Source organism: Chelonia mydas, chromosome 7 (genome assembly GCF_015237465.2).
Source record: "Chelonia mydas isolate rCheMyd1 chromosome 7, rCheMyd1.pri.v2, whole genome shotgun sequence".
In the NCBI taxonomy this organism is placed as follows: Eukaryota; Metazoa; Chordata; order Testudines; family Cheloniidae; genus Chelonia; species Chelonia mydas.
In genome coordinates this window covers 52,336,362-52,351,673 of record NC_057853.1, presented here as the reverse complement: position 1 = coordinate 52,351,673, position 15,312 = coordinate 52,336,362, and the positions used below count along the sequence as shown (strand labels likewise).

General features: G+C 41.8%; 1 protein-coding gene across 19 annotated transcripts in view; it reads left to right on the top strand.

Moving 5' to 3' along the window:
• The window catches only part of USP54 (ubiquitin specific peptidase 54), a 251,006-nt gene extending 247,187 nt beyond the window's left edge, over positions 1 to 3,819 (top strand). For all 19 annotated transcript variants that reach the window (XM_043550398.1, XM_037905165.2, XM_037905160.2 and 16 more), the window contains 2 exons: positions 917 to 1,103; positions 2,235 to 3,819. In XM_043550398.1, the coding sequence (XP_043406333.1) occupies positions 917 to 1,103; positions 2,235 to 2,887 (840 nt within the window). In that variant the 3' untranslated portion in view covers positions 2,888 to 3,819. The remainder of the gene's footprint in view (positions 1 to 916; positions 1,104 to 2,234) is intronic.
• The last annotated feature ends 11,493 nt before the right edge of the window (positions 3,820 to 15,312 follow it).

The following is a 15,312-nucleotide window of genomic DNA, read 5'->3' as shown; positions in this document are numbered from 1 at the left end:
AAATAATGTTCCCCTTTCAGAGTTCCACCAAATTCATTTAATTGAAAAGCAGGGATTTTTATTGAACTGTAAGTCTGAGAAAAGCAGGAACAGATTGCTGTCAGTGTTTAGCTGGATGATTTCTTTGAGGAGGAGAAAGTTTTAAGAGTATGAAGTAATGTGATGTATTGGTTTTGTTCTGATTTTTCACTAGCCATGTTTAGACTTCTTCAAAGGAAAGCTAAAAGCATTAGCTTTGTTTGAAAGCAGCAGAATAAGAATGGGAGAGTTGAGCTGCAAACTCAGTGTTAAGCAAGGTTGAATGCTATAGCATGACTCAAGTTTTAGCTTTAGGCCTAGTCCAATCATACAAGTTTAACTAAAATTTTGTTTTCAAATCCATTTAATTAAACCAGTGCAACTTTCACTTGTAGGTAGGGCCTTATCCCAACCTTGCATTGATGCAAAAGCTCAAACTCCACTACCATATTAGAAAGTTGTGCTCTACATCACTGTTTAGCTCTTAATAAAGCATGTTTAGCAAGGGAGAGGCTTCAATAGTTTACATTTTCCTGGCATGTGTGGCCCAGCCCTTCAAAAGGTGATTAGGAAAGAGCAGATTGATTTTTTTTTTTCTTGCACACGGTTATTGCTGCTGTTCTGAGTGAGATGCGAGTATGATGGTGGGGGCGTTTTCTGAGCGGGTATGTTGGGTTTTTTTCTGATCTGTTTTTTCTGATCTGTTACCAAAGAGCCTTTCTGGGGTGGGTATTGTTGTTATCTTGCATTTCTTTCTCTTTCATAGACAGATTCAGGTACTTGTTCTGGTGACTCATCCCTCTCTCCTTCCTGGATCCCCACCATGTTTTCTTGGTTGAGCCCAGCTTTGTGTTTAATCATCATTTGTGGTTTCTTTCCTTTCTCATTTTGTCAAAAGGAAGCACCAAATGTGAGGAAAATGCCAAAGGAAACCACGCACCGTTCTTCCAGCTCCACTTCCCTCCCTTTTCCCCACGATCCTTCTGTGTTACCCTTTGATCCCCACCACTACCCAACCCAGATGCAGAACCTGTCCCATGATGTACTGATGCCTAGCATGGTGGGCAAGGCACGTAGACCATCAGGTAATCACAGGACTCTTCACCCTCCTGCATGATCAGAAATGCTGTGTGTGATTCTTTCCCTGCTGTTGCTGAAGGACAGCTCTTTGGATCTTGTCTGCCATAGTGATGGTTTTATCAACGGCCTGAATCCCTTCAGAAATTTGGAAGGATAAATTGCCTTTTTTTCTTCACTGTCCCTTCTACACTGCTTTAATAATGCTGTGCTATATGGATATAATATAAAGGGACAGTCTTTATGTTAGAGGTATGGCTGTTAAGTATTTCAATAGTTGTGGTAATGTTTTCATTACATATATACAGGAGGAGGTACCTGGCCAACAAAAGTGTCTGGCATAACCCAGTGGAACTCTTCTTACTATTTTGTATAGCATCTATAGCATCCTCTGGGCACTTGGCATGGGCCACTGTCAGAAGACAGGATACTCGCTAGACGGACCTTTGGTCTGACCCAGTATGGCCGTTCTTATAACACACCATTCCTATTAGATTAATTATATTACGCTGTTTTTAACATTACAAGAAATGAAGCTATAAATGATGCACACATTCCTCAGAGATGACCCAAAGGTCCACCAAGTTTTTTTGTATTTAACTGTGTTTGTGGGAGGGGTGCAAAGTGACTGACTGAGGAGGAGCTGGTTATTAGTACTATATTCTGTTATATAAGATACTTCCCTCAGAAATCACTTGTGTGTGAGATCTTTTGGAATTACAATCCTGTTGGTGCTATAAATTCCTGCATGAGAGGCCACCATGAAAGTTATCCAGAAACCCCTAGAACATGTGTCTTTAATTTTCTTGTTGGGCTCCTTCTCAGGTGACATTGAACATGTTACAAAAAGTGCTGACTGTTTAGGAAATCTGGTGTCCCATTAGTGCGTGTGACTGCACCTGCAGAAAGACAGGTTGGAGCTCTTTTCTGGGGGTGGGTTGAGCTGCAGAAGGAAAGTGAATGCAAGGAGTGTGCTGCTCAGTTTTCACTCATTCCGAATCATAGGTCAGTCGGTGCCCTGGTTTAGGATTGGTTCAATTTACCCGTTCATATCAGCTGTGGGCCACAGTTAAAGAGGTTTTGAGAGGAAAATAAATTAAAATATAACTGACTGAACTCTTTCCCCCCTCTCCCCCCAGGAGATCAGAAGAACGTCCAGAAACTTCTGGTTGTGCCTGACCGGGGTGAAACTTTCCAAGGTGAAGACCACCCAGGTATGGCACTGAGCTACAGAAGTCTCCCTTGCACACAGAAATGCTCTTCTTCCCAAGGTCAGAGACCTCTTGTTGACCAGCATATGGAAGGTGGAGCATCAAGGATCTCTGGCCATCGGCTGCAGATGAGCCACACTGCCAGACAAACAGCAACACTGCCAGACAAACGAACATTGCAGTTGGGATACACTGCCCAGCCAGACAAGGGGTTACAGGAAAGCTTCCTCCAGCAGCCCTCCCAACACCAAATGCACGAGTCCTATGCCATCAATTGCAGGCCACGTCCTAGCACAGACTACAATACCTTCAGAGTACCACAGGGGCTTTCTTGGGACCCTGTTGCCTCTCAGGGTTGCCCTGTGCCTCCCTCGCGTACTAAGGCCCCTGGACCAAGGAGAGTAGATATGCCCCCAGAAGAAGACTGGCGTCAGAACAGCTTTACTCCTCAGCCTGGTGGCCGGAGAACACTACCAGTGCACATGGTGGATGGGACTTTTTCTTCTGCTTCTGAGGTGCACCAAAGGATGATGGCCCGAGCAGCAGCTGCTCCTGCCACCCTGCAGAATAGCGGCTGGTGAGGTCTTGTTCCACTCAATGTGTTCCCAGCATTGATCAAACCCCCTTGTGAGCAGACTGTCTGAACTGTAACTGTTGCTGAGGTGCAGTTAATAACAAGGCAGCTAACTGTTCAGTCCGTAGCTCTACTAGTCTTGTCTTAAAACATAGCTATACGGTATGTAGGAACTAATTGCACTGTATTTCTTTTCCTGTATTGCTGAATTGCTGTCTCTGTGGGGAGCTCTCAGCTATTCCGATCCCAGCCCCTCTCAGCGGTACACGCTATAGTCAATAGTAGGTATAAGGGGCACTGCCTGTGGATAAGCTCATGGGTGCACATTTATTTTGAAGAAAGATGTACCATTAGCAAAAAGGACCACCCTTTAAAGGACTCAAGCATGAAACGTAGTTCTGCTAAATTCATTGCATACAAAGCCAATATGCTATTTTCCGCTTGTTTTTTCCTCCACCTCCCTCTTGTGTTCCCTACTGGGGGAAAAACTGATCCACCTTCCAGGTTCCAGCAAATCTAAACATGACAGGACTGGTGGTAAGTGAGGCAAACCCAACATTCAGTTGTGCTGAGACTTCAAGCACAGGCCACAGCTGTAGTTGCTACTGAGGAAGGGGGAAGGAGACATTGCCCCAGAATATTCCAGAACTTTCCCCACTTCCTTCAGGCAAACTAACAATGCTTCAAACAGAAACGACTGTTAATGCTGCACGCTTAATTACACCAATGTAAACACAGAATAAGTTTAGCTATTTTAGGGTCAAACATACTTGCTTTTGTAAGTATTTTTCAAATAAATCTATGGAATAGTTCTATTTAATTGCCTGTGTATGAATCATCTTCATTTTTTATTTGGTTTTACTCAGCGACTGGCCTCAAAGCTCTGATTTGTGTTTTTTAATACACTAACTGGAATAATAAAAGCTACATATAAATTTGTTCTTAGTGTTGTTGTAGCTGTATTGATCCGAGGATATGAGACACACAAGATGAGTGAGGTAATCTCTTTTTCCAGACCTGAAGAAGAGCTCTGTGTAGCTCAAAAGCCTGTCTCTTCCACCAATAAAAGATATATTACCTCACTCACCTTGTCTCTCTCATTCATAAAGGTAATTCATTAATAATGGTAATTTATTAACAAATCATTTATAAAGAAGCACTTGTAATTAGAGCAGAGGCCTGAGTCAGGAATCCAGTATTCTGTTCCTGACTCTTCCAATTCCACTCGCTTGCTTTGTGGACTAGTTGCTTCGCCCCTCTGCGCTTCACTTTCCCCTGTAAAAATGGGGTACCCTTTCTCTCTGGAAAGGTATTTTGAGATATCTGGATGAGAAAAATGTAGGACATGTGCACATTAGTATTGTACACAGTCAGGCTCTTTTTAGTCTCCTACAAAAGGGTCATCTAGAAATGGTCAGTCTAGATCAACAGCTCGACTGAGCCACTGATGATGTCGCACAGAGCGAGCTCACCTAGTTGTCAATAGTATAACCAATGTCTAATTCAGGCTGGCCTGCCCAGGCCTTACATTCACACAAAGGAAATCAAAAAGCTGGCACAGTAAGGTCAGCAACAGGCCCTGGCCAGGCCTGGATTTTTGTGTTAGGGTAGAGGGAAGAGCCTTCCTCCTCCTCTGGCTACACCCCGCAACTGCCATTTTGTAGAGGCAGCAGCCCTTTTTTTTTATGTGCCCTGCTGGGCCCATATTGGCTGCTTCTTGCTCCTAGCCATCTAACCATTGGAGGACCAAGTATTGTTGATTCCATCAGTGGTTGACCCCAGAAGGCCTTTCTGGGCAGCCCGGGATGTCCAAAAATTACTGCCTTTCTCTTCCTGTAGGGAAACGTCCTAGGGCAGGTTGCACCAAGGCAGCAGGGTCTCCAGCAGGGGGCAGCGAATGCCTGGTGCATCCTGTCACATACCTTCCCTGGCAGAATGGGCTTGGGGGTTCCATCTTCACATCACACATTCTAATGTCTCCTCCTGCCCAGGAAAAGAAATCTGCTTTCTCATACTGTAGTACTAGGGAAGCACAGAGATCCAGCGCTGAGTATCATCACCTTATGTCCTTCATTGCCTGCACCCACTGTAATATGGCAGTATGGTCCATTATTACATAAAACAGGACTCCTGCTGCCATCACAGCCCACCTTATAACCCAATATTCTTTCTCTATGGCGGAGTCTTTTGTCTCTCACTTTTGGAATTTTCTGCTCCATTCCTTGGACATTTTGTGGTGATACAGTTCCTAGGCCCACTCGATGCATTGGTTTGGAGAGTAAATGGTAACGAAAAATCTCTGGGCCACCACAGAATGTCCCTGATCTTTTGAAAGATTTCCTCACACAGCCTTATCTGCTGCTTCGGCTGTGTCTTTGTGGGGTCCGTCAAAGGTGAAAAGTGGGGTATCAAATGGCAGTAATAGCTTACTAAGCCTAGGAACACCCACACTTGTTTCTTCATCTTGGAGGTAGGGGTTGTCTTCAGTTTCTCTGTCTTTTCCTGAAGAGGCTGGATTTGGCCATTTCCCATGAGATATCCAGGATATCTAGTTTCTTGCAGGCCAAATTATTGCGTGGTTGGAGATATTATAACAAAGGCAGATGTGTGTTACAATAGGTGTGAATTAAAAGTTGGACTTTAAATCCAATTCTTCCCCTCCTCACCCCCCAAACAGTCATTGGAAAGCATAGACTGCATTTTAGTGCCCTCTACTGTTTCATTTTAAAAGGTACTCGTATTACCGTTGTGTCTAGAATCTACTTGTTTGTTTAGCTTAGTCTAGTATCTTCGTTATTCTTGTTTAGTGTCTTAATTTTCATTCCCATCTCTCTCTTCTCAGGATTATACTAAACACAGAGGTCAAATTTATCAATATTTCTGCTGTCTGAGAGTTTGGGAGACCTCTTTTTTCTCTTGTATCTAAATATTTGCCATTGTAATGCCTCTTTGATGACAATAACTACATTTGGAGGTTGTGTCTCATGTAGCCATTCACATTTTTCTGTAGTATGCTCCTCTGTTAACATCCATTTACAAAAAATAACCCCTTCATTTGGGTATCATGTCAATTTAATGATCTGTATGTTTTAATAGCACCACTGAGAACTTTGTACTAATCTGTAAATCCATTGAACATTGGCTTAAGCAAATACTTGATTGGGATTTCATCATTAGTGTCATGCATTGTACACATAAAAAGCCAGCTCTTCTGGTGCAGGTCGGGCATCTTGTGCTGCACTGCTGGCAGACTCTGGCTATAGAGCTGGCGTATCCCTCTGCGGGAGTATCACTCCAGTGCAAGGGGAATCTCCTGGTGGTGTAGAGCTGGCAGAGAGGCTCCTACCCCAATCCCCCTTAACCTGCTGTTGGGGATGAGGATGGGGTAAATCCAAAGAAATGCACATTGGAAGACATAATCCCAACTATACATATATTATGATGGGGTCTAAATTGGCTGTTACCACTCAAGAAAGAGATCTTGGGAGTCATTTTGGATAGTTCTCTGAAAACATCCACTCAATGTGCAGCAGCAGTCAAAAAGCAAACAGAATGTTGGGAATAATTAAGAAAGAAAATATCCTATTGCCTCTGTATAAAACCATAGTATGCCCGCATCTTGAATACTGTGTGCAGATGTCACCCCATCTCAAAAAAAGACATACTGGAAAAAGTACATAAAAGGGCAACAAAAATGATTAGGGGTATGGAACAGCTTCCATATGAGGAGAGACTAATAAGGCTGAGACTTTTAATCTAGGAAAAGAGATGACTAAGGCAGGATACGATAGAGGTGTGGAGAAAGTAAAAAAGGAAGTGTTATTTACTCTCTCTCGTAACACAAGAACTAGGGGTCACCAAATGAAATTAATAGGCAGCAGGTTTAAAACAAACAAAAGGAAGTATTTCTTCACACAGCTCACAGTCAATCTGCGGAACTCTTTGCCAGAGGATGTTGTGAAGGCCAAGACTAAAACAGGGTTCAAAAAAGAACTAGATAAGTTCATGGAGGATAGGTATGGGGTTGGGACCAATCCATGGCCGTGGTTTCAGCCCCTTGGTGCCTTTAGCAGCCAGAGGAAGTTACTGCAGCCCCAGGAGAAGGTGAAGGCGAAGGTAAGCTTTATACCACCTTTGCACACATACGCCCCCACCCTTTGTTGTGTGCTTCAGTCAGACCTCAGGTTCTGGCTCAGACAGTTTAGGGTCAGCTGTCTGAAAAACACAATCTACCAAGCAAAACTAGGAGACGAAGATCATCTTTCCAAATAGTGGTTCGCAGTACACTGTATTTGCAAATAAAAAGGAAAAGTTTGTTCCATGTTTTCCCTCTTGTCAACTCAAAAGTGAGGAATACTCCCGCTTTGTCTCAAAGCCATGAAGAGTAACAGCTTCTGAATTGGTGCAATTTGTTTTAAATCATACCAGTGTTTATAGTGCCCAAATTGTTTTGTTTTATCTACATATGGAAAATATCCCTTCATTCTTCCTCAGTAATGATTGAAGGTACCTGATTTCAAAATTGGATGAAAAAACCTATTATGTGTGTTTATTACTCTTTGGGAAATTGATAATTTATTAACCTGAACTAGAGGGCTGAAATGAACAAACAGGGATTCCAACAGTGCCTTAGTATATCTGAGTCACACACAAAGAACCTGAAATGGATTTAATAACATAAATTTACAGGGAGAAAAGCAGTACTTCCTCTCTTAAAGTGGCACTCAGTTCCACAAAACGCTTCATTTGGAAGTCATGCTGTTTGATGATCTGACTGTCTTAACATCACTTGAAACATAATTCAATTGACATAATTTCAATTGAGTATAAATCCTTTGAACATTGTTATCAAGTGTTTGAGTTGGGAATGAACACCTGCAGATTAATTAGTGGTCTCTCATTAGCTTGACTGTGGCTCATACTCCAGCCTGAGTCAAATGAAGTAAAAATCTTAAATGAACCAAACTGTACCACAGAATCTCTATGGATAGTAATTCTGTGCTTGAATAGTAAGAATATAGCAGTAGGGATATACTACCAACCACCTGACCATGATGGTGATAGTGACTGTGAAATGCTCAGGGAGATAAGAGGCTACAAAAATTAAAAAATGAATAAGAATGGGGGATTTCAACTATCCCCATATTGACTGGGTACATGTCACCTCAGGACGGGATGCAGGGATAAAGTTTCTTAACGCTTAAATGACTGTTTCTTGGAGCAGCTAATCCTGGAACCCTCAAGAGGAGAGGCAATTCTTGATTTAATCCTAAACTGAGCACAGGATTTGGTCCAAGGGTGAATATAGCTGAACCGCTCGGTAATAGTGACCATAACATAATTAAACTTAACATCCCTGGGGAGTGGGGGGGACACCAAAGCAGCCCAACACGGTAGCATTTAATTTCAGAAAGGGGAACTACACAAAAATGAGGAAGTTAAATTAAAAGGTAATTTAAATTAAAAGGTAAAGTGCCAAAAGTGAAATTCCTACAAGCTAGATGGAAACTTTTTTAAGACACCATAATAGAGGCTCAACTTAAATGTGTACTCCAAATTAAAAAAACATAGTAAGAGAACCCAAAAAGTGCCACCGTGGCGAAACAGCAAAGTAAAAGAAGCAGTGAGAGGCAAAAAGGCATCCTTTAAAAAGTGGAAGTTAAATTCTAGTGAGGATTTAGAAAATAGAAAGGAGCATAAACTCTGGCAAATGAAGTATAAAACTATCATTAGGAAGGCCAAAAAAGAATTTGAAGAACAGCTAGCCAAAGACTCAAAAAGTAATAGCAAACATTTTTTTAAGTACATCAGAAGTAGGAAGCCTGCTAAACAACCAGTGGGGCCCCTGGACGATCAAGATGCTAAAGGAGCACTCGAGGATTATAAGGCCATTACAGGGAAACTAAATGAATTCTTTGCATCAGTCTGCACAGCTTTCGATGTGAGGGAGATTCCCAAACCTGAGCCATCCTTTTTAGGTGACAAATCTGAGGAACTGTCCCAGATTGAGGAGTCATTAGCAGAGGTGTTGGAACAAATTGATAAACTAAACAGTAATAAGTCACCAGGACCAGATGGTATTCACCCAAGAGTTCTGAAGGAACTCAAATGTGAAATTGCAGAACTACTAACTGTGGTATGTAACCTATCATTTAAATCAGCTTTTGTACTGGATGACTGGAGAATAGCTAATGTGACGCCAATTTATTAAAAAGGCTCCAGAGGCAATCACAACAATTACAGGTCAATAAGCCTAACTTCGGTACCGGGCAAACTGGCTGAAACTATAGTAAAGAACAGAATTATCAGACAAATTAACAGAGTTTGTTGGGGGAAGAATCAACATGGTTTTTGTAGCTGGAAATCATGCCTCACCAATCTACTAGAATTCTTTAAGGGGGTCAACAAACTTGTTGACAAGGGGGATCCAGTGGCTATAACGTACTTAGATTTTCAAAAAGCCTTTGACAAAATTCCTCACCAAAGGCTCTTAAGCAAAGTAAACTGTCATGGGATAAGAGGGAGAGTCCTCTCATGGATCAGTAACTAGTTAAAAGGTAGGAAACAAAGGGTAGGAATAAATGGCCAGTTTTCAGAATGGAGAGAGGTAAATAGTGGTGTCCCCTAAGGGTCTGTGCTAGATCCAGTGCTATTCAACATATTCATAAATAATCGGGGGAAAAGGGGAAAGCAGTAGGGTGGCAAAATTTGCAGATACAAAACTACTCAAGATAGTTAAATCCAAAGCTGACTGTGAAGAGTCACAAAGGGATCTCACAAAACTGGGTGACTGGGCAACAATATGGCAGATGAAATTCAATGTTGATAAATGCAAAGTAATGCATGTTGGAAAACATAATCCCAACCATACATATAAAATGATGGGGTCTAAATTAGCTATTATCACTCAAGAAAGAGATCTTGGAGTCATTGTGGATAGTTATCTGAAAACATCCACTCAATATGCAGCAGCAGTCAAAAAGCTAACAGAATGTTGGAAATCATTAAGAAAGGGATAGATAATAAGACAGAAAATATCATATTGCCCCTATATAAATCCATGGTATGCCCACATCTTGAATACTGCATGCAGCTGTGGTTGCCCCATCTCAAAAAAGATATATTGGAATTGGAAAAGGTTCAGAAAAGGGCAACAAAAATGATCAGGGGTATGGAACGGCTTCCATATGAGGAGAGATTAATAGGACTGGGACTTTTCAGTTTGGAAAAGATATGACTAAGGGGGGATATGATAGAGGCCTAAAAAATCATGATTGATGTGGAGAAAGTAAATAAGGAAGTGTTATTTACTCCTCAAGCACATAACTAGGGGGTTACCCAATGAAATTAATAGGCAGCAGGTTTAAAACAAAGTTTTTCTTCAAACAGTCAAAGAGTATCACAAGTTGCCAGAAGATGTTGTGAAGGCCAAGACTATAACAAAGTTCTAAAAAGAACTAGATAAATTCATGGAGGATAGGTCCATCAATGGCTATTAGCCATAATGGGCTGGTATGGTGTGTGTAGTCTCTGTTTGCCAGAAGTTGGTAATGGCCTGCAGGGGATGGATGATTACCTGTTCTGTTCATCCCCTCTGAAGCACCTGGCATTGGCTAGTCAGAAGACAGGATATTAGGCTAGATGGATCTTTGGTCTGATCCAGTATGCTCTAATATGAGTGAGACGAGAGTAGCCCTGTAGCAGATGGAACTGGGATTTGGGCAGGTGGATCCTGAGGAGAAGGCTTAAACTGAGAATTCACATGGTTATAAGGGAAAGACTTTTCTCCCAGGAGGGCTGATATTTTTTTTACTCTAAAAAGTGTGTAGCCTTTGCCCTACTCTATAATAGGATTTCATTACTAAAATCTCCCACTTTTTGTACCACTGGATGCAAGGAGATTAAAATGAATGGGGTTTGTTAATTTAAAAAAATTAATTTTGAGTTTAGATTTTAAAATGTTTTCTTTTCAGGCCTCCTAGAAATAGTCTGCACACATTCACCAAACATGCTATGTAATGTGCTTCCTTAATGTGGTTATAATACAATATAGTCCCATCCGTGAAGGGAAAACTAGACTGTATTAAAATAGAACTGTAACTGGGGCCGTAACAGCAAGAACTGGTGTCGACACTCCCCTAGGCTACTACTGAGTATGGGGGCAAGGAATTACCTACCACAAGTCATGGGAACTGTGCTTGAATCCTGCCAAGCAGTAACTGTGTTCAAACATAATAGTTCTTTGAATGATTCACTTCACTCTTGTTGTGTGCACACCCTAAGCACAGTTGCTGGAAAGGGGTACCCTTTTTACCTCAGTGGTACGCATTGGGGTGACTCAAGCGGCCTCTGGTGCCACATGCTCATACCTCTGACTCTGAGAATAAGTCCCTGTCCCATGACCATGGAGGTGTGGTTCCCACTAGTGCTGAAGACCAGTGCCGTGGTGAAGATGCCTTCACTGAGGCCATCATAGCTGATTTCTCTTTTGATGGTACCAAAGGGCCTGCTGCTGAACTGTTACTCGCACAATTTAGGGCTCTCATCCCCCTACCCTCTCTTTTGGGTACTCAGGAAGTAAGGGACCCAACTTTATTGCTCTGTAGGCTCAGGGCTAACATCCATTCCCAGTGGACTCAGGGCACTGTGGGTCTCAGGGACCTTTTCCCAGTGAACAAGCCTTACACAGTAATATCCTTAAACCTCTATTTACTAAAAACTGATCAACAGAATACACATGCTAAGCATACAGTGCTCACCACTCCCAATAAGGCAGATGAATTTTTCTTGAGGGCCAAGAATAGATCTGAGGACCCTGCTTCTGCACAGTATGGTTGGCAAGGTGTTGAGGTCTGGCAACTCTGGTCTTGGGCTGTGCCCTGGAGTTAAGTTCCAAGGAGCTTCATATTTTACACACATTATGTAGGTAAAACCACAACTATTTTATCTGTACATTAACGTATCACATTTCTAAGAACCTTCAAACAACACATATCAACCAATCATATGCAAGTTCCCTTGTGTCTTATGTTTAGTTTTTACTTTACGTATTAAAGCTTATCTTTGAGACTTTGGTTTTTCAGATGGTCAATACAAGACATTTTCCAAGGTTTATCTAATCTATGACCAGTTCTTGGGTTTCTCCAGCCTCTCCCTAAAATTCCTTAGCATTAGTTTATCTTTCCATGGGACTGTTGGTGGGTACATTCCTGAGGTGGGAGTGATTTATCAGCAGTGGAACGTTTTGTTTTTAATAATTTAGTGAACTACCATCAGGTTTCACTTGTAACAGAGGGGGTCAGGGTGGGTAAGTTGTCATGGCTACAGAAGGATGACCTGAAGCAATACACTCTGTCCTGTCCTAAAGCACTGATACTGCAGGTGACACTGGTACTGACAGCGCTAGAAGGTCTCTGGCTGCAGCAAACACCTCCAATGTGGTCAGCATCAGGATAGTATTGGTACCATGCTGAATCACAGATGTAGACAGTTCATCTGGTACCAGACTTAATGGTGCCTGCATAGGTGCTGGGAGTCAATGGTGCCGACTTCTGCAGTACCGAAGCAGAGGAGTGGCCTAACTAGGGTCCCACTCTACTCTGGCCCCATGCCTGGCCATTTTCAGTGCTGGGGATTGACGCTTCTCGCCCGACGGTTTCTTGTGCCTTTTCCTAGGCACTAGGGACAATGATCAGCGCTGGGGCTCCACTATGGTAGGAGGAGCACTCCTTACTGACACCAAGGTACTCTGCCGAATCTGACCAGCCTGGATGATGAGATGGAGGACTCAGTGCCACCTGCATGAGCAAAACATAGCCTGGCCTCCTGGTCCTTTTTCATGTGAGACTTAAAGTCTCTGCAGATCTGGCAGCAATCCCCAAAGTGAGCATCTCCTACGCACTTCAGGCAACTTGAGTGCAGGTCGCTTGGGGGCATAGCCTTATTGCAGGAGGCGTAGGGCTTGGATATTGTCAATTTTCTTTTGTTCAAAATAGTTGGGATTTAGGAAGTTCCCAGCACCAGTCTGTCCCATAGGGCTATGAAAAGGGAAGATTGACCAGCAGATTGTGGCATATGTGGTCTTGTTTATAGATCCATTTTAATATATTTTTGTTCATGCCACTAGTATGACTATAAATTTGCCACTGTAAAGTAAACTGTATAGAGACACTGCTCATGTACCTTTGGTGTGAAGAGAGACATTTGGGCAAACTGTGTAAAAGTCAAGTAAGTATTTAGACCAAATGGGACAAAAATAAACATGCTTGTTTTTATACTAGGTTCCTTCAGAAAATCTCTCATAAATGCTTTACCACTGGTATAGCACCACTTAGGTCTGGTCTACAGTACACAGTTAGGTCAACCGAAAGCAGCTTACCTCAACCTAATTATGTCAGTGTCTACACTACAGCCTTGTCCCACTGATGTAAGTGCCCTACTACAGTTACACCAACATAATAACTCCACCTCCATGAGAGGCATAGCACTTATGTCAGAGTAGTGAGGGCAATGCTCAGACAGGGTTACTTACGTCAGCTGTTGGCTGTCCTGTCAATTTCAGGGCTATGCGACCAATACTCCTTGTTTCTAGCCGGGCTGTACCCACCTGGCTCCCCACTCAAGGAGTCAAGAAGCCTGGGCGGCTAGCACTCCACTCCCAGCAGGGAGGCAAGAAGCCTGAGCAGAGCTGAGAACCCTGGCTCTCAGCCCCCCACGCTGCCTCTCTTCAGTTGGTGGAAGCACTCCTGGTGAGGACACACCACTCACAGAAGGAGAGTAGTGTGGACATCAGCCATCACAGTAATTACGGCGGGGGCTGTAAGTCGACCTAACATAGGTTGACTTAAGTCTGTAGTGTAGACATGCCCTCACTGGGATCACTTATGTAGACAAGGGTCACATGTCACTCCACTGTTTTTAACAAGACCCACTTTGAGCAAGTTTAGACATAGTGGTAAAACACCATCTGTTCTCTTTCTATACTAGTGTCTCTGTAGTTGCTACCACTGGTGGAGTTGCACTGATATTAATGCATGGTAGAGATTTCCTCAAAGTCTGGTGAAGACACAACCTAGGTTTAAATGACCATTAGTTCCAAAGCGCATTGAATAACACGGTCTTGGTGCAGCTTGGCACAACAACTTGACAGGCCCCTGTACTAATGCACATCTTCATTTATATACTGAAACCCTTCCCCTTCCACATCTTTAATGCAATGTATCCTTCAAAAACTTAAAAAATGAAAATCTAACTAAGAAATACAAAGATCATTCTACACCTTTGATAGTGATGATGAACCATACACAAACAGAAACACCCCCGCTAAGATTAGCTGAACATTCACTTCAGAACAGTGGTCCCACCAAAATTCTGCTAGTAAACGGCTTTGCTGGAGCATTCATGGAAGTCATACAAAGGGATATAAACACAGTTAAAGCAAGCTGAACATTTTTATTTAGGCAAAATTTTAACAACTTTTTAATATTCAGTCATGTGAGCACATTACTATACCTTACCATATAAAGCACAGAATAGCCAAGTGACTTTTAAATAACCAGTTTAATCATACCAGGTTTCTTTTGAATTTGTGGTTGTTTAGTTGAAGTACAGACTTGAGAAATCTTATCAATTTATTCATTTTATTAAGCAAAATAGAATTTGAAATTAAATACAGAAAGTGAAATGAAGATGGTTATATGATACCTTTTACAAAGTTAAAATAAATTACTTTAACCTAGGATGTTAAACTTAAAGTAATAGCTCAAATCACAAATAAATCAAAGTCTTTATTTTGATGTTAAATAAATTTATTCTAATTCTGAGCTGTTGTGGAGAATTGATTTTGAAACCAGTATGGAACTAAGGATTCTTATCAGTTTGTTGATCAAGCTTTTATCAATCAAATATGATGGGACTGTCAATAAAAAATAATTCTGAACATTGGAATTAAGAAATGTATACTACTGCTTAATTACTGAAAATTCAATTCAAAATTGCCTTTCTGAACAATAATGTGTAGCCACCAGATCTCACTCTCTCTCTCACACACACACATACACACACACACACAGAATTTCAAGAGAAATTAGTAGGTAATGCCAAGTAACCTGCAACCCTATCCTTAAAGTAACTTAAGAGTGTATAATAAACTATCTAAATGTTACAGCAATAGTGTGCTTTTTAGTTTGACTTATAACTAAGTAATTCAAGCTTCTTTCTCGTGTCTGATAGCAGCTGGGTTTGTGTGGCGTCACAAATAATGTGCTGTCTGAAAAGATCTCTAGGTTCTGTTTGCTGCAGATCTACGTGTTTCCTTTCACCTACTTTTTATTGGATGTAAACAATTTGCTATTTAAACAGTGTTGTGCTGAAATAGTGTAATAAATTTTCCAGCCTCAGTACTCTTAACCATGTATTGACTGAAAATTATTT